This window comes from Hoplias malabaricus, chromosome 4 (genome assembly GCF_029633855.1).
Source record: "Hoplias malabaricus isolate fHopMal1 chromosome 4, fHopMal1.hap1, whole genome shotgun sequence".
Classification (NCBI taxonomy): domain Eukaryota; kingdom Metazoa; phylum Chordata; class Actinopteri; order Characiformes; family Erythrinidae; genus Hoplias; species Hoplias malabaricus.
In genome coordinates, this window is record NC_089803.1 from 71,237,417 (window position 1) to 71,265,298 (window position 27,882).

General features: G+C 47.4%; 1 protein-coding gene across 2 annotated transcripts in view; it reads left to right on the forward strand.

The window, feature by feature from the left end:
- ipo8 (importin 8) overlaps positions 1–27,882 on the forward strand; it is a 34,448-nt gene extending 6,566 nt beyond the window's left edge. Inside the window, exons 4-25 of one of the 2 annotated variants that reach the window (XM_066668061.1) lie at positions 1,582–1,740; positions 4,103–4,259; positions 4,468–4,557; positions 5,853–5,947; positions 6,033–6,117; positions 6,969–7,103; positions 7,285–7,384; positions 8,658–8,734; positions 9,318–9,434; positions 9,974–10,063; positions 10,438–10,603; positions 12,082–12,242; positions 14,888–15,013; positions 15,953–16,028; positions 16,167–16,292; positions 17,749–17,846; positions 20,281–20,376; positions 20,813–21,033; positions 22,273–22,478; positions 24,223–24,450; positions 26,494–26,623; positions 27,734–27,882. In XM_066668061.1, the coding sequence (XP_066524158.1) occupies positions 1,582–1,740; positions 4,103–4,259; positions 4,468–4,557; positions 5,853–5,947; positions 6,033–6,117; positions 6,969–7,103; positions 7,285–7,384; positions 8,658–8,734; positions 9,318–9,434; positions 9,974–10,063; positions 10,438–10,603; positions 12,082–12,242; positions 14,888–15,013; positions 15,953–16,028; positions 16,167–16,292; positions 17,749–17,846; positions 20,281–20,376; positions 20,813–21,033; positions 22,273–22,478; positions 24,223–24,450; positions 26,494–26,623; position 27,734 (2,740 nt within the window). In that variant the 3' untranslated portion in view covers positions 27,735–27,882. The remainder of the gene's footprint in view (positions 1–1,581; positions 1,741–4,102; positions 4,260–4,467; positions 4,558–5,852; positions 5,948–6,032; positions 6,118–6,968; positions 7,104–7,284; positions 7,385–8,657; positions 8,735–9,317; positions 9,435–9,973; positions 10,064–10,437; positions 10,604–12,081; positions 12,243–14,887; positions 15,014–15,952; positions 16,029–16,166; positions 16,293–17,748; positions 17,847–20,280; positions 20,377–20,812; positions 21,034–22,272; positions 22,479–24,222; positions 24,451–26,493; positions 26,624–27,733) is intronic. The other variant, XM_066668062.1, reaches the window with a different exon arrangement.

The window sequence follows — 27,882 nt, forward strand, 5'->3', positions numbered from 1 at the left end:
CATCACACTCCTCACAGACAGTCACCCGGAGGAAACCCACGCAGACACAGGGAGAACACACCACACTCCTCACAGACAGTCACCCGGAGGAAACCCACACAGACACAGAGAGAACACACCACACTCCTCACAGACAGTCACCCGGAGGAAACCCACGCAGACACAGAGAGAACACACCACACTCCTCACAGACAGTCACCCGGAGGAAACCCACGCAGACACAGAGAGAACACACCACACTCCTCACAGACAGTCACCCGGAGGAAACCCACGCAGACACAGGGAGAACACACCACACTCCTCACAGACAATCACCTGGAGGAAACCCACGCAGACACAGGGAGAACACACCACACTCCTCACAGACAGTCACCCGGAGGAAACCCACGCAGACACAGGGAGAACACACCACACTCCTCACAGACAGTCACCTGGAGGAAACCCACACAGACACAGAGAGAACACACCACACTCCTCACAGACAGTCACCCGGAGGAAACCCACACAGACACAGAGAGACAGAGAGAACACACCACACTCCTCACAGACAGTCACCCGGAGGAAACCCACACAGACACAGAGAGAACACACCACACTCCTCACAGACAGTCACCCGGAGGAAACCCACACAGACACAGAGAGAACACACCACACTCCTCACAGACAGTCACCCGGAGGAAACCCACACAGACACAGGGAGAACACACCACACTCCTCACAGACAGTCACCCGGAGGAAACCCACGCAGACACAGGGAGAACACATCACACTCCTCACAGACAGTCACCCGGAGGAAACCCACGCAGACACAGGGAGAACACACCACACTCCTCACAGACAGTCACCCGGAGGAAACCCACACAGACACAGAGAGAACACACCACACTCCTCACAGACAGTCACCCGGAGGAAACCCATGCAGACACAGAGAGAACACACCACACTCCTCACAGACAGTCACCCGGAGGAAACCCACGCAGACACAGAGAGAACACACCACACTCCTCACAGACAGTCACCCGGAGGAAACCCACGCAGACACAGGGAGAACACACCACACTCCTCACAGACAGTCACCCGGAGGAAACCCACGCAGACACAGGGAGAACACACCACACTCCTCACAGACAGTCACCCGGAGGAAACCCACACAGACACAGAGAGAACACACCACACTCCTCACAGACAGTCACCCGGAGGAAACCCACACAGACACAGAGAGACAGAGAGAACACACCACACTCCTCACAGACAGTCACCCGGAGCGGGAATCAAACCCACAACCTCCAGGACCCTGGAGCTGTGTGACTGCGACACTAACCTGCTGCACCACTTTGCCACATAAAAATATCCCTAATTAAAATAAAGTATAAAAATAATAAAAGGGTTAATAGTGTAACCACTGATAAACTAATAGTTAAAAATGAAAGTGACGATAGGATAAAAGGTAGAGTAAATAATAAAAATCAGAAAAGATGATAGATTTAGTTTAAAGTGACTACAGTTACTCGAGCAGCTTTGTGTGTTCTGTTCGTTTAAAGCCGTGTGTTGTTCTGACGCAGTGTGTGTTGTGATCCACAGGGCGCAGCTGACCGTCTGCTTGCGTGTTATCATAAAGCACGATTTCCCCGGCCGCTGGACAGGCATCGTAGATAAGATCGGCCTGTACCTGCAGTCACAGAACAGCGGGAGCTGGTACGGAAGCCTCCTCGCGCTCTATCAGCTCGTCAAGACCTATGAGTAAGTGCTGTGCGTGTTAAATGACCCTTGTCCACTGTATTATCAAACCTTTGTGGACACCGACTAACCCAGGGTTTCTTCTGAAATCAATGGCATCAATAGTTGGTTCGTAGGTGGTGAACAAAATCTGTGAGGATTTGATGGCATTCGGCTGAGGTCAGGAGCTGGTGATTAGTTCTGGATCTCAAACATAGGGTTGCAAAGGGGTGGGAAATTACTGGTATTTTTCCATGGGAACTTTGGATATATTCCAAAATCTAAACTTTCTGTTGGAATTAATAGGAAATAGTGGATAATTTAAAAGCACTGTATAATACGCTACATAGGCATAACAATACAAATAATAACATCAGATACATAGTTAGTTGCAAGCAGAACTTTATAAATGCTTAATTATTTTATTAAACAAATAAAAGTTTAATCAAAAAACAATCAAAAGAACACAACTCCGGCCCCCCCTCAAAACAGTGACATTCAAAATGTAAAACAAAGCAGACTTCCTTCTTCTTAAAATAAATAAATAAATAAATAAAGGTCAAATTTAACATAAAATCATATAAAGGTATTTTCCTCTTCATGTTCTTCATGTTTGCTTTAACAATTTCAGGCTTCTTCCTGAAACTCAGTATCCTCAATGTTCAAATAAATAATAATTATTAATTATTGGTTATGGAAACCCGTTGAGGCAAAAAATATAGGAAGCTAGCCTTGGTAAGCAAACTTCTTGTTAGCCTATGCTAGCCTTGGTAAGTAAACCTCTTGTTAGCCTATGCTAGCCTTGGTAAGTTAACCTCTTGTTAGCCTATGCTAGCCTTGGTAAGCTAACCTCTTGTTAGCCTATGCTAGCCTTGGTAAGCTAACCTCTTGTTAGCCTATGCTAGCCTTGGTAAGCTAACCTCTTGTTAGCCTATGCTAGCCTTGGTAAGCTAACCTCTTGTTAGCCTATGCTAGCCTTGGTAAGCTAACCTCTTACATGACATTGCTCATTGAGCTTTTCTGATTCAGCAGATAGTAAACAAATGTGAGATTACACCTTGATTTAACAGTTGCTTAAATATTTCAATGCTTTTACTGTCAATAAAAATATGAACCTCGTCAAAAATTTCCTGACTTCGGGTGGTGCTTTGGTCCAAACATGTGCCTTCAGTAGGAGTGTGTCAGGTTTCTATAAATCATCTGGACATGGGCTGTACCTGTGATGGAGGAGTGAACAGTGTGGTCTCAGTAACCCTTCAGTGTGTAATGTGCCTGGGATTGAGGAGCTTTGCGATCCAACTGTTTTGGATTTATATCTAATTATTTTAGCCAGGATTATGCTATATTTGGTCTGATTTTTTTTTACCAATTATATGTAAGTTTCTCACCTTTGGCTTTAAATATTCCCATTAATTCCCTGTTAATTCCCATGGTAAATTTCCCGACTTTGAAACCCTACTCAAACACCACTCCAGCTCATCACTAAGCTCCATCACTCCAGAGAACGTAGTTCCACTATTCCAGAGCCCAGTGCCGGGGGTGTTATTGACCTCTAGACCACTCTAAAATAAACTAGAAGATCACCCTCAGTGTCTGCGTCTGCTGGGCATTCCTCCCACAGTCTAAACACATGTGTTCTGAGTGTGTGAGAGTCCATTGGTGTGAGTATGTGACACTGCCACAGCTGTGTGTGTCTGTGTGAAAGTGTGACTGGGTGAGTGTGTGAGTGACTGGATGAGTGTGACTCGGTGAGTGTGTGAGTGACTCGGTGAGTGGGTGAGTGATTGTGTGAGAGTGTGACTGGGTGAGTGTGTGAGTGACTGTGTGAGAGTGTGACTGGGTGAGTGACTGTGTGAGTGACTGGTTGAGTGTGTGGGTGAGTGTGTGACTGGGTGAGTGTGTGAGTGACTGGGTGAGTGTGTGAGTGACTGGATGAGTGTGTGAGTGACTGGATGAGTGTGTGAGTGACTGGATGAGTGTGTGAGTGACTGGATGAGTGTGTGAGTGACTGGATGAGTGTGTGGGTGACTGTGTGAGAGTGTGGGTGACTGTGTGAGAGTGTGGGTGACTGTGTGAGAGTGTGAGTGTGTGACTGGGTGAGTGTAACTGGGTGACTGTGTGAGAGAGTGACTGGATGAGTGTGTGAGTAACTGGGTGAGTGTATGAGTGATTGGATGAGTGTGTGAGTGACTGGTTGTGTTTGAAGCCCTGTGATGGACTGTGTTTGAAGCCCTGCTCCTAATGTTTCTGTGTTTTCTGTGGACCACTGCATCCCTGATCAAGATGAAGCACTTCTATAGGAGATGAATGAATACATGAATGACTGAATGAATGACCTGTTGCTTTAACGTTGTGTAAAGTGATGTGGGGCTGTTGCTGTGGGCAGGTTTAGGAAAGCAGAGGAGAGGACGCCGCTGCTGGCCGCTATGCAGCTCTTTCTGCCCCGAATCCAGCAGCTCACCACTCAGCTCCTGCCTGACGCCACCGTCTTCTCCGTGCTCATCCAGAAACAGATCCTCAAGATATTCCACGCTCTCGTACAGGTGCTCGCCACACGCTGGATTATTGATTACTATTATTTGTTTAATTATTCACATGTTTATATCATAATTCAGTGTAATATGTGAAAGCATGGCTTGTTTTACAGTAATGCTGCCTCTGCTGGTCATGTTTCTGTTGTGGTGTTTCCAATAGTTCACATAGATATATATATATATATATATGTGTGTGTGTGTGTGTGTGTGTGTGTAGTACTCCCTGCCTCTTCAGCTGCTCAGTAACACAGTCATGACCCAGTGGATGGAGATCCTGAGAACAGTCGTGGATCGAGACGTACCCCTGGTAAGTTGTGTGTCTACTTTTTTTTTTTATGCGTGTCATTTCTGTCAAAAGGGCGTCACGGTATAGCAGCAGGTAGTGTCTCTGTCACAGCTCTGTCTGTGAGGAGTGTGCAGTGTGGTGTGTTCACCCTGTGACTGTGTGGGTTTCCTCCGGGTGACTGTCTGTGAGGAGTGTGGTGTGTTCTCCCTGTGTCTGTGTGGGTTTCCTCCGGGTGACTGTCTGTGAGGAGTGTGGTGTGTTCTCTCTGTGTCTGCGTTGGTTTCTTCCGGGTGACTGTCTGTGAGGAGTGTGGTGTGTTCTCTCTGTGTCTGCGTTGGTTTCCTCCAGGTGACTGTCTGTGAGGAGTGTGGTGTGTTCTCTCTGTGTCTGCGTTGGTTTCCTCCAGGTGACTGTCTGTGAGGAGTGTGGTGTGTTCTCTCTGTGTCTGCGTTGGTTTCCTCCAGGTGACTGTCTGTGAGGAGTGTGGTGTGTTCTCTCTGTGTCTGCGTTGGTTTCTTCCGGGTGACTGTCTGTGAGGAGTGTGGTGTGTTCTCTCTGTGTCTGCGTTGGTTTCCTCCGGGTGACTGTCTGTGAGGAGTGTGGTGTGTTCTCTCTGTGTCTGCGTTGGTTTCCTCCAGGTGACTGTCTGTGAGGAGTGTGGTGTGTTCTCTCTGTGTCTGCGTTGGTTTCCTCCAGGTGACTGTCTGTGAGGAGTGTGGTGTGTTCTCCCTGTGTCTGTGTGGGTTTCCTCCGGGTGACTGTCTGTGAGGAGTGTGGTGTGTTCTCTCTGTGTCTGCGTTGGTTTCCTCCAGGTGACTGTCTGTGAGGAGTGTGGTGTGTTCTCCCTGTGTCTGCGTGGGTTTCCTCCGGGTGCTCCGGTTTCCTCCCACGCTCCAAAAACACACGTTGGTAGGTGGATTGGAGACTCAAAAGTGTCCATAGGTGTGTGTGTGAGAGTGAGTGTGTGTTGCCCTGTAAAGGAATGGCGCCCTCATCAGGGTGTGTTCCTGTCTTGCACGCAATGATTCCAGGTAGGCTCTGGACCCACCGCCGCCCTGAACTGGATAAGGGTTACAGGCAATGAATGAATGAATTAATTAATTGGAGGAGCAAAAATAGCTAACCTTACTTAGTGTTGCTTTAGGGATGCTCAATCTCCAGGAAACAGGTGTGGAACTGGAGATGTGTTGTTACTGGGTGAATAAACAGGCTATAAAACAATATTTAAAATGTAAATATAAAGATAAAGCAAGCAGGGAGTTGTAGATATTGTAGTGGTCTTGAAGCCTCATCACGTTTGCCTCTGTGTCTTACAGGAGACTCTGGAGGTGGACGAAGACGATCGACCAGAATTAGTTTGGTGGAAGTGTAAGAAATGGGCTCTGCACATCATCACCAGGCTGTTTGAGAGGTGACGTCACAAATCGACGCAGGATCCACGTGGTATCTTTATCAATAAAGTCTCTCACACCGTTTCCTCTCCGCCCCGTCTGTAGGTATGGAAGCCCTGGCAACGTGACGAAGGAGTACTTTGAGTTTGCAGACTTCTTTCTGAAGACGTATGCTGTTGGGCTCCAGCAGGTCAGAGTTGTGTGGATTTGGTTTAAAAGAATGGCTCCTTCATGAAGCGAAATTGTGTCTGCTCCACTCTCCAGCCCTAGTGTGATTAGTTAGTGTACATAGTGTCTTTTGGCGCTTTTCCACTGCATGGAGCTATGCGACTCGACACGTCTCCACTGGCCAAATCTGGCCTTGGGACCCAGGTTCTTTTTTTAGTCCCTGTTCCCTTACGGTTCCAACCGAGCCGAGTCAGTGCTAAATGTGAGGCGTAAACCCTGCAGAGCTCTGATTGGCCAGAGACCTGTCAATCACCACAAACGCAGAGCCCCAGCACAAACTCGCCTCTTGTAAAACATCTGAAGTTACAGCTTCTTTCACATTTGTTTTTATCCGACTCCCAGCAGCCGCTCGTAACGTTCCCCCGAGGGGTTTCTGAAGAGGTTCAAACGCTTTTTGGGTTGGTGTTCAGTCTGAAAAACAACAAAACACACGAATACACAACGAGTAAAAGAGTGCCTATCATTACCGCCAGCATTGTTGTAGTTTTCAAAGCCCACGGTTCCCGTTAGAGACGAAGTTTTGTGATGTCACAAGCTCCATTTCGCGGGGCAGCTGTGCTAGTGGAAAAGCGACAAGCTAAAAGCGAGTCGAGTCGATCCCATGCCGTGGAAAAGCACCATTTGATGCAACATTGAACAGCACCCCTTAAACAACTCCTGAACATGAGTGAGTAGCGCCACCTTGTGGAGAATTGTAGTCCATGCATGAGTGAGTTCCGAGCCAGTTCCATGTAGTTCTTTGCATCTTAAAAACAGATACTGAACCTTACTGAAAGTAAACGCGTGTTTGGTATGTCGTCTTTCCTCGTGCAGGTGTTATTGAAAGTGGTGGATCAGCACAGACAGAAGCAGTACGTGAGTCCGCGTGTGCTGCAGCAGACTCTGAACTACCTGACCCAGAGCATCTCTCACTCCATCACATGGAAACAGATGAAGCCACACATGCAGGTCTGACTGAGCAGTGACTAGGAGAAACGTACACTGTGTTGATGATGTCTCATTGCTTTTATGTAAACTTAACACGTAAATGGTCCTCTGCCTCGTGACGTGCTGCTTCTCTGTATTGTCGTAGTTTGGTGCGTTTTTTCACGAAGCCCTAATAGTGTGTGTACGTTTCTCTGGTTCCCAGACCATAACTCAGGAGGTGGTGTTTCCTCTCATGTGCTACAAGGACGAGGACGAGAAGCTGTGGCAGGAAGATCCATACGAGTACATTCGCATGAAATTCAGTTAGTGCATTCCACTCCTTCCTCCCCCCTCCCCCCTCCATCCTGTTTTCTCTTTCTGTGTTTTCAGTCTTTTCTGTACTCTCTCATAAAAGACCCCTCGGTAGTTTTCCTGGAATGCCTCTCGGTCATGGGGGACCTCCAGTGGACAAGTAAGCAAACTGCAACAACACTTACTGTGAAGGGCAATCATATACAGAGTGAGCACCTGTGTGTCACATGAGCACATAGATAACACCATGATGGTTTTAAACGCTCTAGATCTCAAGCCGAAAACCTGCGGGCACACTTAGTCTTCAGCAACACTTGCTAAAACTCCCCTGCCTCACATTTCACTGTGTAATTTGACCAAGAAACACCTACTGCTGCAGGAAATGACCAATCACACGTCTGCTATTTTGACATGACACAGTCTTTTTGATTCACTCGGACCAGTGAGAGCCAGTACAAAACGATACACGGACGTGTGTATTTGCTGAGGTGCACAGAGCCAATCAGAATGCATCTGGAGAGTGCACTGAACGTATTAGACACTGTCTATTTGTGGCCGGAGCGTCATACTGTCATACCTTCTCAAAACATTAACACTGAACACGGTGAGTTACTGAGTTGGAGGGGCTGGGTGCACTGTCGGCTTCAAATCTGTGAGCGCAGAGTCGAATGGAGGGGTTTTCGGCGCTGTGCAGTTCAGCTCAGCACAGCCCCACAGTGCACACACATGTTGATGATTAAAGACCCGTTTCTGAGAGAGAGCAGATTTCAGCGCCTGCTGCTGGAGGAACAGAACAGGTGTAAAATAAGTGAAATAAGACCGTTCTTCACTGTTTAGAAGCACAGCAGGCGCTAACAGACACTCGTGGTTTAACACACACCACAGCAGATGATTCACCAGTGAAACAGAGGCTCAAATCACACACATTTAGAGATAAAGCCTCATAGCTGTGAATCGACTGAAGGCTCTTCTGAGTGTTTTGTCTGTTTTCAGCTTCATTTCTCTCTCTTTTAACCCAAACTCAGCTCTAAACTCACACTGCGGTGGGTGACTGGGCTTGTGTTTCTCCCCCAGTTTGTTTTCAGTGTGTGACATCAGCAGTCAGTGAGCTCCCACTGCGCCCTTTTTTTAAGACACCTTCCACTTTTTTAAATACTGCGGTATATGATATAACCTCCCCCCCAGTCACACAGTGTTCCCTCTGAGACATTTGAAGACAGCTGTTCTACAGGATTTTATTGTTCTGCTCCTGTTTACTGAAGTGCTGTGGTTTTGTTGCTGTAGATATGTTTGATGACCATGTTTTCCCGGCGACTGCAGCCCAGACTTTGCTGTGTAAGGCTTCCAGGATGAGGAAAGAGGTGAGTACAACAGTTTTTGAGTGCTACTGTACTGTTTTTAACCCCTGTGTCCACTCTGTCCACTCTGTGAGACACTCCTCCCTCGTTGGTCCACCTTGTAGATGTAGAGTCAGAGACAGTAGCTCATCTGTCGCTGCACAGTGTGTGTCTCTCGTCCTCTAGTCCTTCATCAGTGACACAGGACGCTGTCGGCTGGATGTTTTTGGTCGGTGGACTGTTCTCGGTCCAGACACTGAGGGGTTTACAAACTCCAGCAGCACTGCTGTGTCTGATCCACTCTACACCAGCACAACACACACTAACACACCACCACCACGTCAGTGTCACTGCAGCGCTGAGAATGATCCACCACCACATCACACCTGCTCTGTGGGGGTCCTGAACGCTGAAGAACAGGGGGAAAGGGGGGTAACTAAGTATGCAGAACAACAGATTAACTACAGTCTGTAACTAGAACTTCAGAGTGGCCGTGTGGTCAGTGGAACTGAGAGAATGGACAGTGAGGGCAGAAACAAGCATGTGGCTTTAATGTTATGGCCGATGGCTGTGTGTATGTTATGACCTTGTGTTGTTCCTGGATCAGGTTCTTCCTCAGATGATGGAGTTCTGTCATCAGATTTTGATGGACCCCAGCGCTGACCCCCGCAGGAAGGATGGGGCACTACATGTCATTGGAGCGTTGGCTGATCCTTTGCTAAAGGTTTGAGTTTGAGGCCTGAGCTTTTTTAAGATGTTCACTTTTAGAGAACGCTTACAGATTTTACAGGGAATTCATCTTCTCTCTCTCTCTCTCTCTTTCTCTCTATTTCTCTCTCTCTCTCTCTCTCTATTTCTGTCTATACTTTTCTGTCTCTCTCTCCCTCTTTGTCTGTTTCTGTCCCTCTCTCTCTATCTCTCTTTCCCTCTCTGTATCACTCTCTGTCTCTGTTTCTCTCTCTCTCTCTCTCCTTTTCTGTCTATACTTTTCTGTCTCTCCCTCTTTGTCTGTCTCTCTCTCTCTGTCTCTCTCTCTCACTCTCTTTCTCTCGCTTTGTCTCTCTCTCTCTCTCCTTTTCTGTCTCTCTGTCTCTCTCTCTCACTCTCTCTCTCGCTTTGTCTCTCTCTCTCCTTTTCTGTCTATACTTTTCTGTCTCTTTCTCCCTTTGTCTCTCTCTCTCTCTCTCTCTCTCTCTCTCTCTCTCTCTTTGTCTCTCTCTACTTTTCTGTCTCTCCTGTCTGTCTCTCTCTCTCTCTCTGCAGAAGCGTGTGTACAGAGATCAGATGGAGTTGGTGTTACAGAATTATGTGTTTCCTCTGCTCAACTCAAACCTCGGCTACCTGCGGGCCAGGGTGAGTGTGTATACACACACACACACACACACATGCCTGTGAGTGCTGAAGTCTCAGAGGCTAAAATCCTCCTAATGCTATTCAAGGCTATTCATCTATCCCAAAGATGTTTACATCCTGGTGATGAGTCGGTTGTGCTTCAGAACCACTAACAAACGTTAAAGGACACTAATCACCTTTTTCCACAAGTTCCAGAAATCTTAATAAAACATGTATGACATGCTCTTATTAAAATACCACAGGGATCCAACATCACAGCTCTGGTTTTCAGTTCTCTTTCTTCTCTGTTCTAAGTTTTTACTCAGTGCTCTTGAGGTTAAACGGCCACTGGTGTGCGCTAAAGGCACTGTGCTCCTCCTCTGTGTTGTGTGCAGTCCTGCTGGGTCCTGCACTGTTTCAGCCCTCTGAAGTTTCATAACGAGCTGGTCCTGAGGAACGCTGTGGAGCTGGTCAAACAGGACCTCATCGCTGACCAGGAGATGCCTGTCAAAGTAGAGGCAGCCATTGCCCTTCAGACTCTGATCAGCAACCAGGAGCAAGGTCAGTCCCACAGACTTTAAAATGAGCACGAGGAGTCGTTTGGAGCATCTGACGTCCTAGAGATCATCCTCAATTCTCATTGGTTATTTCTACATTCATTTGCATCTAATTTGCATATAGTTGAAGTTTGCGTGACAGACTTTTGGAAAACTTTTGACACAAAATTCACTCCATAATTTTCACAGCAGCACTACAGTCTCTCTGTGTCTCTCTCTCTCTCTCTTTCTCTCTCTGTCTCACTCTCTCTCTCTCTGTCTCTCTCTCTTTCTCTCTTTCTGTCTCACTCTCTCTCTCTCTGTCTCTCTCTCTTTCTCTCTCTCTGTCTCACTCTCTCTCTCTCTCTCTCTCTCTCTCTGTTGCTCTCTGTCTCACTCTCTCTCTGTCGCTCTCTCTGTCTCTGTTTCTCTCTCTCTCTGTCGCTCTCTCTGTCTCTCTCTCTCTCTCTCTGTCTAACTCTCTCACCCTCTCTCTCACTCTCTCTATCTCTCTCTTACTGTTTATCTCTCACACTCTCTCTCTATCTCTCTCTGTCTGTCTCTCTCACACTCTCTCTATCTCTCTCTCTCTGTTTATCTCTCACACTCTCTCTGTCACACTCTCTCTCTCTCTCTCTGTCTATCTCTCTCACACTCTCTCTCTCTCTCTCTCTCTCTGTCTATCTCTCTCACCCTCTCTATCTCTCTCTCTCTCTCTATCTCTCACACTCTCTCTCTATCTCTCTCTGTCTGTCTCTCTCACACTCTCTCTATCTCTCTCTCTCTGTTTATCTCTCACACTCTCTCTGTCACACTCCCTCTCTCTCTCTCTCTCTCTCTCTCTCTCTGTCTATCTCTCTCACACTCTCTCTCTCACTCTCTCTATCTCTCTCTATCTGTTTATCTCTCACTCTCTCTCTATCTCTCTCTGTCTGTCTCTCTCACCCTCTCTCTCACTCTCTCTATCTCTCTCTGTCGGTCTCTGTTTATCTCTCACACTCCCTCTCTCTCTCACTCTCTCTGTCTCTCTCTTTGTTTATCTCTCACTATCTCTATCTCTCTCTCTCTTTGTTTATCTCTCACTCTCTATCTCTCTCTCTCAGTTCAGTTCAGCATGTTACAGAAAATACAGATACAGTTACGACAACAGGAAATGATATTTTCAAGATTACTGATAATCAAAGAGACAATATAGATGTGTAATATTCAGTAATAATTAGTTACACTGTTGATTGACCACACTGGTTGTCCCTCAGGTTGTGGCAGTCTGTCTTGTATTTGGCTGCGTGTGATCAGCTCCTTCTTCCTCTCTCTCTCTCACACACTATCTCTCTCTTTCTGTCTCTCTCTGTTTCTCTCTCACTCTGTGACAGACTCATTGTGTAAAGCATACCCTGGATAACGGGCTTAAAACTGCACTTCTTGATTTAGAGTTTATCAATGAACAGCTGAGGCTTTCTCCTCTTAGAGATTTACTCAGCGTCTCGTTTGTTTGGTCTGTAGCTAAGATGTACATCAGGCCGTTCATCAGGTCTGTGATGCAGGAGCTGCTGCACGTCATCAAAGAGACGGAGAACGATGACCTGGCGAGCGTCATTCAGAAGATGATCTGCGAATACAACCAGGAAGTAGCAGCGATAGCAGTGGATATGACTCAGAACCTGGTACCTGCTCTTTCTGTATATCGCTACATAAAATATAATAATATAAAAACATTTATAAATAATAAACAGGCAGGTCCTCGTAACTGTGCCATGTCTGATGCTGAGCAGCTGTTTGTGATGTGTTTATCCCATCTCTTAAATTAAAGGAGGAAGACCTCAATAAATAAGGATATTTCTGACAGAACGATGCAGGGTAGATACCACACACGTCATTAAGTCAGATTCAGCCTCCAATCCTGTGGGCGTGTGTTGGAAAGTTAATGGAGCCGAATAATTCAGCAGCTGTAGACTGTCTCTAAACAGCAGTGAAGGATGTTGGGGAAACAGTTTTATTAAATTTGTGAGATGCAGCAGGGGACTGTTGGAGACTGTGGGAGACACTGAGATGCAGTGGGAGACTGTGGGCGACACTGAGATGCAGTGGGAGACTGTGGGCGACACTGAGATGCAGTGGGAGACACTGAGATGCAGTGGGAGACTGTGGGCGACACTGAGATGCAGTGGAAGACTGGGCGACACTGACATGCAGTGGGAGACTGTGAGATACACTGAGATGCAGTGAGAGACTGTGGGAGACTCTGAGATGCAGTGGGAGACTGTGGGAGACTCTGAGATGCAGTGGGAGACTGTGGGCGACACTGAGATGCAGTGGGAGACTGTGGGCGACACTGAGATGCAGTGGGAGACTGTGGGCGACACTGAGATGCAGTGGGAGACTGTGGGCGACACTGAGATGCAGTGGGAGACTGTGGGCGACACTGAGATGCAGTGGGAGACTGTGGGAGACTCTGAGATGCAGTGGGAGACTGTGGGAGACTCTGAGATGCAGTGGGAGACTGTGGGCGACACTGAGATGAAGTGGGAGACTGTGGGCGACACTGAGATGCAGTGGGAGACTGTGGGCGACACTGAGATGCAGTGGGAGACTGTGGGCGACACTGAGATGCAGTGGGAGACTGTGGGCGACACTGAGATGCAGTGGGAGACTGTGGGCGACACTGAGATGCAGTGGGAGACTGGGCGACACTGAGATGCAGTGGGAGACTGTGGGCGACACTGAGATGCAGTGGGAGACTGGGCGACACTGAGATGCAGTGGGAGACTGTGGGCGACTCTGAGATGCAGTGGGAGACTGTGGGCGACACTGAGATGCAGTGGGAGACTGTGGGCGACACTGAGATGCAGTGGGAGACTGTGGGCGACACTGAGATGCAGTGGGAGACTGTGGGCGACACTGAGATGCAGTGGGAGACTGTGGGCGACACTGAGATGCAGTGGGAGACTGTGGGCGACACTGAGATGCAGTGGGAGACTGTGGGCGACACTGAGATGCAGTGGGAGACTGTGGGAGACACTGAGATGCAGTGGGAGACTGTGGGCGACACTGAGATGCAGTGGGAGACTGTGGGCGACACTGAGATGCAGTGGGAGACTGTGGGCGACACTGAGATGCAGTGGGAGACTGTGGGCGACACTGAGATGCAGTGGGAGACTGTGGGCGACACTGAGATGCAGTGGGAGACTGTGGGCGACACTGAGATGCAGTGGGAGACTGTGGGAGACATTGAGATGCAGTGGGAGACTGTGGGAGACACTGAGATGCAGTGAGAGACAGTTGGAGACAGTGGGAGACTGGGAGGTGGTGAGATGCACTGGGAGACTTGGAGGTGGTCAGAGGCAGTGAAAGGCACTGGGCGACTGTGGGAGGCGGTGAAAGACACTCTGAGACTGTGGGGGGCGGTGAGAGACACTGGGGGTGCGGTGAGAGACACTAGGAAACTGTGGGAGGCTGTGAGAGACACTGGGAGATGGTGAAAGACACTGGGAGACTGGGAGGCGGTGAGAAGCAGTGAGAGGCACTGGGCGACTGGGAAGCAATGAGGGGCACTGGGAGACGGTGGGAGGCAGTGAGAGACACTTGGAGGCAGTGAGAGACACTTGGAGACTGTGGGGGGGCTGTGAGAGACACTGGGAGACTGAAACACACTGGGAGGCAGTGAAGAGATACAGTGACACTGTGGGAGGCGGTGAGAGACACTGGGAGACTGCGGGGGGGCAGTGACACACACTGGGAGACTGTGGGGAGGGTTAGAGACTGGGAGACACTGGGAGGTGGTGAGAGACACTGGGAGGCTGTGAAAGACACTGGGAGAATGTGGGAGGCAGAGAGAAACATTGGGAGACTGTGGGGTTGCGGTGAGAGAGAGACACTGGGAGGTGGTGAAAGACACTGGGAGGCAGAGAAAAACACTGGGAGACTGTGGGGGGGGGCAGTGAGAGACACTGGGAGACTGTGGGGGTGCGGTGGGAGACACTGGGAGGCAGTGAGAGACACGGAGACTGGGAGGCAGAGAGAGACACTGGGAGACTGTGGGAGGCAGAGAGAGACACTGGGAGACTGTGGGAGGCAGAGAGAGACACTGGGAGACTGTGGGAGGCAGAGAGAGACACTGGGAGACTGATAAAGTATTTTGATGAATAAAAACACATCATAAACGCACACTGCTTGGAAAACCAGTGCATTTTTCTTTCTGTTTTCCCTTGTGTTTTAAAACTCTTTCTTGAGAGGATCATGAGCTTTCCAAACCTTGCACATAAGCAGTAGCTACATCTCGGTGAGAAAGCAGAATCTCCTGTGTGTGCAGGCAGAGATCTTCAGCAAGGTTCTGCAGAGCGAAGAGTATGAGGAGAGTGAGGATAAGACCGTGATGGCACTGGGCATCCTCAGCACCATAGACACCATCCTCACCGTCATGGAGGACCACAAAGAGGTCTACACCTGCAGACGCACACCGAGAGAAACCAAATAACGCAGCAAAGCTAAATGGAGTTGACGTATTAGGCGTACAAATAAGTTTAAAAGTGTTTTTGTGTAGCGTATGATTGTAATTCAGGATTCAAACATTCTGCTGCTCTTTTGTAATTTTATTCAACAAAAAAATAACCTAAAAGTGAAGTAGTTAAAACGTTTGAAAACGTATTGTAAAATTAAATGAATAAGAAATACTTAATTAAAAGGAGAATGAATTAATTAAAATGTTTCGTAAAGATTAAATAATGTGATTTATTTAATCGTTATTTATATGTGCTTTTAAAATATTTTAATTGTATCATTCATTCATTCATTCATTGGCTGTAACCGTTTACCCATTTACATTTTTTAATTAATTATTTAACGATTTATATTTTTTTTTTTCATGAGCCTTGTCGCCTTGCACTATGACAAAATTAAATCTGTCAAAATTACCCATCATCCGTCAGTGGGCGGGGCTACTCTGATCCAGTCAGATCGATAGCCTGTGTTTGGCTAACACTTCCTAGCTAGCGCTAACTAACTTACCTTGTACAGGCGGTGTGTTGGGTGCTGGGGTGTTTCTTAAAGCCTCTTCGATTAAATTTACAGCCTCCCTTAAGAGTTCAGTGCAGCTTTTCCCACATTCTTCTCTCGTAAAACTATCATCAGTGGACGGAAATATGAATCAATCTGTCTTGCCTTTACTGCGCAATCTCGCCAATCAGTCTGACTGGATCAGATTTAGCCCCGCCCACTGACGGGTGATGGATGTTGACAGAGTTAATTATTTAAGGCGCATGACATAAATATATAAATAATTAAAATAATACAATTAATAAGAAAAGTTTTATTTCGTACATTAATAATAAAGTGAAACTTTTAATTAATTAATATTAATTAGTCTCTCATATCACAGATCACGCAGCAGCTGGAGGGAATCTGCCTGCAGGTGATTGGTCTGGTGCTCCAGAAGCCCATCATAGGTATGGCAGGTGTGTCTGTGATGTCATTTTTGCGTACAGAATAATACATTACTATTTATTACAGTGAATATGAAGATCTTTGGGTTTACGCTTCAGTTCGTTTTACCAAATTGACGTAACCCTCTGGTGTCTCTCGCCGTGTCTCAGAGTTCTACGAGGAAATCCTCTCGCTGGCCTTTGGCCTCACCTGCCAGACCATCTCCCCTCAGATGTGGCAGCTGCTGGGGGTGCTGTATGACGTCTTCCAGCACGATTACTTCGACTACTTCACAGGTGGGGCTCCATTACAGCGCTGGGAGGCTGACTGTGTCTGTAGTGGTGGTGAGAGGAATCAGACATAGCAGGGTGCGCAGTATATGGTCCTTAGCCAGACGCGGCTCTGCAGAATGTTTAATCACGCATTTTTAAATAAATAATGTTGCCATGTAACATCCATTGGAGTTTTGTGAAATTGCGTAACACTGCCACCTAGTGTTTACTTTTCCCCGCACAAATCTATCTGATGAACTTTCTTTAGTTTGTTAGCAATGTCACTGATGATGATGGACAAAATATGGAAAAAAGGCAAGAAAGGGTGGGAGAAGAAGAGTGGATAATTTTTTTTGCGGAGGAAACCCACGCAGACACAGGGAGAACACACCACACTCCTCACAGACAGTCACCCGGAGGAAACCCACGCAGACACAGAGAGAACACACCACTCTCCTCACAGACAGTCACCTGGAGGAAACCCACGCAGACACAGGGAGAACACACCACACTCCTCACAGACAGTCACCCGGAGGAAACCCACGCAGACACAGAGAGAACACACCACACTCCTCACAGACAGTCACCCGGAGGAAACCCACACAGACACAGAGAGAACACACCACACTCCTCACAGACAGTCACCCGGAGGAAACCCACGCAGACACAGGGAGAACATACCACACTCCTCACAGACAGTCACCCGGAGGAAACCCACGCAGACACAGGGAGAACACACCACACTCCTCACAGACAGTCACCCGGAGGAAACCCACGCAGACACAGAGAGAACACACCACACTCCTCACAGACAGTCACCCGGAGGAAACCCACGCAGACACAGGGAGAACACACCACACTCCTCACAGACAGTCACCCGGAGGAAACCCACGCAGACACAGAGAGAACACACCACACTCCTCACAGACAGTCACCCGGAGGAAACCCACACAGACACAGAGAGAACACACCACACTCCTCACAGACAGTCACCCGGAGGAAACCCACGCAGACACAGAGAGAACACCACACTCCTCACAGACAGTCACCCGGAGGAAACCCACGCAGACACAGGGAGAACACACCACACTCCTCACAGACAATCACCCGGAGGAAACCCACGCAGACACAGGGAGAACACACCACACTCCTCACAGACAGTCACCCGGAGGAAACCGGAGAAATTACACTGTAATTACATAACGTTGTTTTATAAGATGGTCCTGAATATTTTTGCTTGATGCCTGACATTTTGTTTTAAGGCAAAGACCCTAAAGGAGTGGGATTTAACACTAGGGTAAAGTCAGCAGCAGTCTGTATGTTCCCTGATGCCAATATTTGTGTTGTTTTTGAGTCCTGGTCTTTTACTGCCACCACTGTAACTTAAACAGAGAGTGATTTTAATCTATTTCCCTTCAATCTTAATGCTCTCTTTATGTGAATGTGTTTAAACCACATGGTGTTTGCTGTGTTCCTGCAGATATGATGCCTCTCTTGCACAATTATGTTACTGTGGACACAGACACACTGCTCTCCAATCCCAAACACCTGGAGGTCATTTACACCATGTGCAAAAAGGTGGGTTTATATCGTCTAGGGCAGAGGTGTTAAAACCTTTTCTTCCCGAGCCCCAATTGCCAGGTTTATTTTGTTTAACCAACCTCCTAAACTACTGCTGAATCTGTATAAAACACTTAGGTCAATTCATCACATCTGTCCAGGACTTTTATTATGTTTTATACAGTGGAGTTTGAGTTCCTAACTTGTGTTTATTGATAGTCAGAAAACATGTTATTTCTTACTAATTGAAGGAATAAGGTTTAAAAGACCGTTGCCCTCCACCCCCCCCCCCCCCCCCAACGGTGTTGGGAAACTCTAATAGGCGTCTTGCCTGTGACGTAGATGGTAGACAACAACTCTAGAAGCTGCACTTAACTTAATGCAAAATGACAAAAAGGTGTGTTGTTTTTGGCTGCAATCATTCAATGTACAGTGGGACATCTGTGAACAAATGACCCAAAGATCCCAAAATATACTGACAGATATAAGTATGATTTAAAATGAAAATAGCAGCTTAATTTGCTTTAAAACGGACAATTTTATCAAATTGACGCAAAAACCCGAGCTCGCTACGGAAATTCTTGAACGCGACCGTGACGTCACTGGTGGACAACAGCTGAACTACGCCGCGGTAAAACACCGTTATGACTGACTGTTATGACAGTATCTAGCTAAATAACCAACATTATTCATGACAATAGCCTAGCAATAAGCTAAACTCAAATGTAGAGGTACCGTTATTCTTGTAAATGTGATCGAAGTCGAACTCGAATTCATCCGACACTATAAACCTCCGTAATGCAGCTTTGTAGCCGAGTATAATCTGAGCCACCGAGTTTAGCGAGTCAAGCTAACGTTAACCAACACCAACTAAAACAGGCGAAGTGAGTGTCCTTACCCTGTTTACCTCCATGTTACAGAGGCTCTTGAACACCTTTCGTTGGTGTCCTTACATGCCCATATTGTTGGAAAAGCGCCAGTGAAATGAGTTACAGATAACGGAGTGAGCGGATGGTCCTTTCCAAAGTGCCCGTTTAAAGTGGACAGATTTAGTCCATTTTCTGGATATTTTGGGATCTTTGGTCCATTTGTTCACAGATGTCCAACTGTACATTGAATGATTGCAGCCAAAAACAACACACCTTTTCGTCACTTTGCATTAAATTAAGTGCAGCTTCTAGAGTGTTGTCCACCATCTACGTCACAGGCAATAACTACTTTACTACAGTTGAATTTTTTCTTTACGTGTTCACTATTGTTGTAACATCAAGGAGCGTAGTGTGTGTTCACAGAAGTTTTATTCTCATGGTGTAAAAGTGACTTACCCTTAGGAAGTGCTTATTAATGCTATGGTACATAATAACAATACCGTAACGCAGTTGAACCCTAACCCTAACAGTTAATAGCTTATTTAAACAATCGTCAAAAATACATTAAATAAATGCATTGTATTTTACACATTTGTAGGTGCTTACAGCTGATATTCATTCATTCATTCATTATCTGTATCCCTTATCCAGTTCAGGGTCACGGTGGGTCCAGAGCCTACCTGGAATCATTGGGTGCAAGGTGGGAATACACCCTGGAGGGGGCGCCAGTCCTTCACAGGGCGACACACACTCACATATTCACTCACACACTCACACCTACGGACACTCTTGAGTCTCCAATCCTACAGCTGATATATCACTATTAAATACGTAGCAGTTAATTCCTGGTTAATTGTTAAATAACTGCTTGCTAAAAGTTAATTAATTGTTACGAAGCCGGCCTTAAAATAAAGTGTTACCCATTTTATTTAAATAAAGTTTTTTCAAGACAATAGCAAAGGGATCAAATAACAAATTAAATAATACACTGCCCAAATAATTGACTCTGCCCATCCGTTCTGTCACACTGAAGCCTCACGGAGGAGAACCTAAACACAGAGGCCGACCGAGCCACTCGAGCAGCACCAGTACCAAAGAAAGAAGGCTGCGTCTGTGATTTTAACTTTAGTGAAGACAACACAGAACTTAAAGAGGTCAAATGTAAACACAGGGGGAGAAAAGACCGCTTCAGACCAAAGTTGATCCCCCAGTGTGTTTTTATTGTGGGGGGAAATGTGCGGATTCTGACACCACGACTCTCCCGTGTGGCCCGGTGTTGACCGCAGGTTCGATCTCTGGGGCTGCCTCAGCCGTCCGAGGCCGGGAGTCCTAAGAGAGCCCTCTTGGCTTCACTCTCAGTTTGAAGTCGGTGCTCCACACATCTCTGGTGTGTGAGGTCAGGTGACGGTGCATTAGTAACAGTGGAGTGTGTGTGAAGGGCAGAGATCTGCTGGAGGGAAATTGGAGACGAATAATGAATGAGTAGAAAAACCAGGGGATTAAAAAGATTCTGGAACCACGCCAAGTGGAAAAGGGGCCTGAATGTACCTACTTTGACTTTGTCTTTGTCATCCGACCCTCAGGTTCTGACGAGCGATGCAGGGGAGGACGCAGAATGCCACGCCGCCAAGTTGTTAGAGGTCATCATCTTACAGTGCCGCGGCCGGGGCATTGACCAGGTCAGCTGGGGTAAAAGAGCGGTGGGAAATGCCGTATGAAGACTCACATGAGACAAAGCACCTGGAATTAACCACTTAAAGCCCCTTATAGCAGAACCCCCACATAGGAGCAGCTGTGTTTATAATGGGTTAAAGGAACGCTGTGTAGTATTCGTACTTTAAAATTACAGCTTCAAAATCTGCACTGAGCTGTAACAGGGAGAATATGGCCTCTGTCGTTGCTCCTCCAGACTTAGCACTACCCAAGCTGCACTATGTAACTTTTGGAGGAGGGTAAAAAACAGTGCTGTGAAACTGAAACTGTAGGGGGAGCCCAGGAGCAAAGAAAGCAAATCTCACCTAGTGTTCCTTTAAGTGCAAAACCTCTGATTCACTCAGGCCACTGAATCATAAGAGAAAATGACTGATTTTGTGTGTGTGTGTGTGTGTGTCCCAGTGTATCCCGCTGTTTGTGGAGGCTGTGCTGGAGAGGCTGACGCGGGGTGTGAAGTCCACAGAGCTGCGCACCATGTGTCTGCAGGTGGCCATCGCTGCTCTGTACTACAGCCCCTCGCTGCTGATGAACACACTGGAGAACATCCGCTTCCCCCACAGCCCCGAGCCCATCACAGCGCAGTTCATCAACCAGTGGATGAACGACACCGAGTTCTTCCTGGGGTACGCCCACTAGCCCCGAATCACACCGCTTCATGCCGCACTTCCTTCAGATCATCTTCTGGCGATTTGCCGTTTGGTGCCGTACTCTTCTGGGGCTTTTGGCTTTTCAGCAGATGACTTCTCAACAGATTTCTGTCAGGATTTGGTTGCGTTTAACCGTGAGACATTTAGTGAAGTCGGGTGATATTAGAAAACTATATTTCATTAATTTCAGAAGATACAGGGGTTGGACAATGAAAGTGAAACACCTGGTTTTAGACCACAGTAATGTATTAGTGTGGTGTAGGGCCTCCTTTTGCGGCCGATACAGCGTCAGTTGGTCTTGGGAATGACATACACAAGTCCTGCACAGTGGTCAGAGGGATTTGAAGCCATTCTTCTTGCAGGATAGTGGCCAGGTCTCTACGTGATGCCGGTGGAGGAAAACGTTTCCTGACTCGCTCCTCCAAAACACCCCAAAGTGGCTCAATAATATTTAGATCTGGTGACTGTGCAGGCCATGGGAGATGTTCAACTTCACTTTCATGTTCATCAAACCAGTCTTTCACCAGTCTTGTGTGTATTCACTAGTATTTCACTAGTCACCTGTGTGTATTGGTGCGTTGTCGTCCTGATACACGGCACCACCTTCAGGACACAGTGTTTGAACCATTGGATGCACGTGGTCTTACTGGTACAATGTGCAGTTAATGAAGATTGTCCACCAGGCTGCTCCAATTTAGCCATGACACCTCCCACACTACAATGACAGGTGTTTCAGCGGTGTGAACGTAACCTTATATCGTCACGATCCAAATAAGAACATACATCTCCCACAAGAGTAACTCTACAGGTTCACAACCTTCTGTACTTCCAGTGGAAGTCAGTGTCAATGATTTTATTCAGAGTACTTTTGGAGCATTTCTATTGGTCCGTTTATAATGAGATTTTCACACGGTGTGAAGGACGGCTGCTGTGTTCAGAGAGAGTCAAAACTCCCAGGACACTCTTTTATTTCAGAAAGGAAAGAGAAAATGACAGATCTGAACACTCCAGCGTGTCATGGGGGAGGCCGCCATCTTGAAAGCCGCCATATTGGATCAAGGGCGGGTTTTTCCCATGAGAACATGGTCATATGGAATATCAAAGAATATGTTAGATATTAATTTAGAGATTATACAAGATGTTCGTGCACAATATAATGATACGATGATAATTTGATACGAGCCGTGTCACTGACCGCTCTGTCCCTGTGCGCAGGCTCCACGACCGTAAGATGTGCATCATTGGCCTCAGTCTGCTCATGGAGCTGTCCAGCAGACCTGCCGTTCTGGAAGGAGTGGCCAGTCAGATCATCCCCTCCATCCTGCTCCTCTTTTTGGGCCTCAAACACATCTACGCCTCCCGGGTTCTTAAAAAACCCGAGCAGCTCTGCAGGGTACAGGGCACCGACGAGGACGAGAACGGTGAGAGAGGAGAGCGTGTTCAGGCTTGTGCTGTGGTTTCTATCTTTAGTAAAGCTCTAGTGCTGGAGGGAAACAGTCCACTCTGAGTTTGTGCCGCACCTGATTCAGCTCACGCAGGGCTCGATACGCTGTGGGGGAAACGCTGAAGCACGCAGAGCTTTGTACGTGCAGATTAGTGTCTTTTTGCACTGTTAAAGGGGACGTGTTATAATTAAACCTCAATGTCTCGTCGTTTGTGCTCATGCATTTGAGTTATCTGGAGCCTTCTAACCCACAAACTGTGAGAAAAAGACAGCCCAGTCCGTTTTCATGGGGCTGCTCTCTCTATCAGAAGATGAAAAATAAATGAGCAACAAGAAGAGACATGAGCAAAAACAGAGAAAAAAAAAGAGCAGAGAAATGAGAACCAAGCAAAAAATGTTTGAGAAAAATGAGAATGAAAGCAAGGAAAAAGAGAGAGAGAGGAACTGAGCTAAAGCTAAAGAAATAAGAAAAAACAATGAAAACAGGGAAGACGAGTGGAGAAATGAGAACAGAGCAAAAACTGATAAAAGGAGAGCAGAGAGTTGCGAGAGTTAGGAGCGGAGGAGAAAGAGAACCCAGAGGCGACTGGAAAAGGAAAAGAAGAGAAGTAAGAGAACAGTAAAAATGGAGTAAATGAGAAGGGAACAGTGAAAGTAATTGTAGTCATATTTCTCAAGAACGTTTAGAGAGTCGTGAATAGAGCTGTGTGTGTTTCCTCCTGACTCCTGTTTATCAGCACCACCTCTAAAACCCCAGGCATCCGGCAGCGGCCTGAAATAAACTGAATTAATTACACTGCGTTTCCCTGCAGCTCCTCTAGCTTCCCAATGTTCTTGTGTAGTCAAGTGTACAGACTTCATTTTAAGGCAGCCATGATGCCCCAAGGTGACTCTCCAACCTGGAAATCCTCATCTTATTCACCTGCAGCCAGCCCATGTTTCAGCTTTACCGAGCTTCCATGTGCTAGCTTTTTTCATTCTCACTAATAATGTAGTGTTCCAAGAGGGCAGGAGCGTGACCTGCAGTGCTCTGGTCTAGAGTGTCGATGTAATCCCGGGATCAGACTGCACCAATTTGGCCGCGTAGTGCGACATAATCAAAGAACAGCGATGTGTGACGCCCCACGACTCCCCGAGGAAAAGCGGAGCGTGTTAGAGTTGTTTGGATCTTTGGGCCCGGTCTGACGTTTCCTACGCCGTGTTCCTGACGATGACCAATAGGAGACAGAGCTCTGTCCGGAGCACATCTGTAAACACGGAGAAGAGAGAGAGAGAGGCTCTGCTGCAGCTGTCAGTGGAACAACCGAACTGAGGACACGCTCTGGACGTGTAACACACTCCCTCAGGTTCTCTTTGTAGGAGACGGTCCACACCGTCCTCTCCGTGACACCCAGGAACCGCCCACTATCACTTTTACTTCTTCTTCTTTTCAGAACAAAACCTCCAGCGTCTCACACAGTGCTTCTGTCGCCGTGATCCACAGTTTATAGCTCCGCCTCCCGACGACCTCTGACCTCACACAACGAGGAGAAGGAAGAGTGGTCCGTGTCAAACCTGTAGTGTCCCCAGTCTCCGACCGAGACACGGCACCAGTTTATAGCTCTAATCTGACACAGGGCACGTCCTGAAAGACTGAAATATCGTGTGGTCTGATCCCGGTGTTAACTGCACGTTTGCTTGTGTGGGACGACTGCAGTTTACAGGGGTGTTTATTTTCTCAGAGGAGATTCCGAGTGACGAGGACGAAGTGGGAGGGAAGAGGTCCAGCATGCAGCCAGCCAGCGCTTCCTCTAACAATGACAACGAAGATGATGACGACGACGACGACGAGGATGATGATTACTGGGACGAGGAAGGTCTGGAGGGCACTGCCTTGGAGGAATACAGTACGCCACTGGACTACGACAACGGAGAAGACGAGTATCAGTTCTTTTCTGCCTCCCTGCTCCGTAAGCGCCACTGTTTAAATCTAAGCTGGTTTTCTGACTGAATGAAAGCAGATTCATGTTGAAAAATTGACCCTGAGGATTTGGATCTGGGTTTTTAAAATCTTTTAATTCCAAATAACACTCTCCCTTTATACAGAAATTACATGACTCTGTTAAAAAAAAACACTAATAAAAATGATGTAAACTTACTCTGTAAAAAAAATCAACTAATTTAAAACATCTTTTGGAACATAAAAAAATTGATCAATTACAAACATTTAAATAAAAGTAAAATACATTTTCACGTAATCAGTTTGAGAACCATGCTAATCATATCATAATTTGTCCAGCAGAGGGCCACAGAAAGGAGTTAAAAAGCACTCTCATTCATTCATTGTCTGTAACCCTTATCCAGTTCAGGGTCGTGATGGGTCCAGGGTCTACCTGGAATCATTGGGCGCAAGGCGGGAATACACCCTGGAGGGGGCGCCAGTCCTTCACAGGGCAACACACACTCATACATTCACTCACACACTCACACCTACAGACACTTTTGAGTCTCCAATCCACCTACCAACGTGTGTTATTGGAGCATGGGAGGAAACTGGAGCACCCGGAGGAAACCCACGCAGACACAGAGAGAACACACCACACACCTCACAGACAGTCACCCGGAGGAAACCCACGCAGACACAGGGAGAACACACCACACTCCTCACAGACAGTCACCCGGAGGAAACCCACGCAGACACAGGGAGAACACACCAACTCCTCACAGACAGTCATCCGGAGGAAACCCACGCAGACACAGGGAGAACACACCACACTCCTCACAGACAGTCACCTGGAGGAAACCCACACAGACACAGGGAGAACACACCACACTCCTCACAGACAGTCACCCGGAGGAAACCCACGCAGACACAGGGAGAACACACCAACTCCTCACAGACAGTCACCCGGAGGAAACCCACGCAGACACAGGGAGAACACACCACACTCCTCACAGACAGTCATCCGGAGGAAACCCACGCAGACACAGGGAGAACACACCACAGTCCTCACAGACAGTCACCCGGAGAAAACCCACACAGACACAGGGAGAACACACCACACTTTTAAAAAAAACTGGGACAAAATCCACATGATATAAAAAAGGGATTTGATAATCTGGGAAGTTTATGTAAGTAGTTCAGTCCTTGCCCACACGAGTGTTGTAGAGATCACAGTTTACCTCAGGGACCTCTCGGCTGATGTGATAGATGTGGGCAGTTTGCGCTCTCCTCTGAGGCGTTAAGCTTTTCATTGGCATTGTGTTAGCAGTGTTTCAGGACGAAGAGGAGGCTTGTCCTCTTGGGTCTCAGAGTAAACCTCCCCCGAGGCTGAGGGGGAGGCTCACTGACGCGGAGAAATCAGTTCCAATACAGTGTTCCTTTTCTTTGCAGGAGATGGTTTATATCAAGAGAATGCATCAATACATTCAGGTGACACTTTATTTTAACTGAAGGAACATGATATTAGCAAAAAAATTGGTGCTTTGAACAGTGATAAAAACCCAGTAGCAGCTAAAGGGAGATGTTTTTGTAATTCACCTACATGGCCACCAGAGGTCGGACGTCTTAAACCCCAGGCATTTCACTAGTGCATCAGTCCAGCGACCTGCAGAGGCCAAGCAAACAAACACAGCTTCTCTGTCCCCGAGTGCATGTCTCAAACAGATTTTCTCAGCTCTGCTGATGCCGTTGGTGCTGTAATTAGTTATAAAACACTCTTCCTCTTTTACAGCTACTCTGTACTGAAAGAAATCACCCAGTGCAACTTTAAACAAAAATAAAACTATGCACAGTATTTTGGGGAATGATTTAATATGGCGCCCCCTCCAGGGTGTGTTCCCGCCTTGCGCCCAATGATTCCAGGTAGGCTCTAGACCCACCGCGACCCTGAACTGGATGAGGGTTACAGACAATGAATGAATGAATGAATTAATACGGCAGTGCTCAGATACAGATACCGTTCCTCTGTGTTCTAGTAAATAACCGAGTGACTGATGTGTGGCATTTGCAGGAGTCCAGAGCTCAGACACGAACTGGTACCAGTGTCTAACGCAGCGACTGAGCGACGATCAGAAGAAGCAGCTGCAGGAGATCTACAGCCTGGCCCAGCAGAGGAGGAGTGCAGCAGGCAAAGGCCTGTGGTGAGCAGCCCCAGCGCTCTGTGCTTAACCCTTTAAGGTCAACCCAAACACGTCCTGCTGCATTAGTGTGGATTGTGGATTCTGTGGGTCATTACAGAGAGAGCAGGAGTGCGATGTTACGCCACGATTCATCACATTACGCTCTTTTGTGAATACACTCTCTATTTAACACACTGAGGATGTTGAATAAAACCGATTGTACTGGGTATTCCTCGTCTAAATCTTGTGATCTCTGATCGTCCCTGAACTCGGAGACACGTGGGCTTCATGACGTTTGTTACGGGGGGTGGGGGAGGGGAAGACCACAGGGCTGTAATCTTGTTCTTTGAGGCTGTGAAGGTGGTTCTTACACAGACTTTGTTCATTTTGTTCGACTCGGCTCTTTTGCTTTTTCACTGGCCGCGTCTGGTCCTGGTCCTTGGAACAAGATACTCATCCAGTCCCTGCTCTCTTACGGTTCCAACAGTAGTAAATGTGAGGTGTAAATCCTGCAGAGCTCTGATTGGCCAGAGACCTGTCAATCACCACGACACGCAGAGCTCCAGCACACACTCGCAGCGGCCCGTAACATTCTCCCGAGGGGTTTCTGAAGAGGGTCAGACGCTCTTTGGGTCGATGGCCGACAAAAATCTCCAGCGAAAGCTGACCTTGCGACAGGGAAAACTGATCTGTGAGAACTGAGGGAGCTGTGTTCAGTCCAAAAACATGTGAACACACGCTAAGTAAACAGCGCCTTACTTTACCTGCGCCGTTGTTGTGGTTTTCAAAGCCCATGGTTCCTGTTAAAGACAGGGTATTGCAATGTCATCACCTCCTTTTTGTGGGGTAGCTGTGGTATTGGAGACTTTAAGCGAGCCGAGCCGTGTCTAGTCGAGCCGAGCCACGTTGTGTCGAGCCCAGCCGTGTCTAGCCGAGCCGAGCAGAGCCGAGCCGTGTCAAGCCGTGTCTAGTCGAGCCGAGCCATGTCTAGTCGAGCTGAGCCGTGTCTAGTCGAGCCGAGCCGTGTCTAGTCAAGTAGAGCGGGCCCATGCAGTGGAAAAGCACCATATGTAGACAGCTTACTAGGTTTTGGGACAAACACTTCACTCCTGTATCTTCTCCCTCTTGTAGAGATCTGTGAGGTGCCACAGCGGCCGGACAGTGAGGAGACTGTGGGTTTGGATCTGCACGAGTATGGACCTTGGAACTGAACCCCACTTACACAGACGTACCTGAGAAAGATCTCCCACCAGAGAGAGCCATTAAACACTGAGACTAGA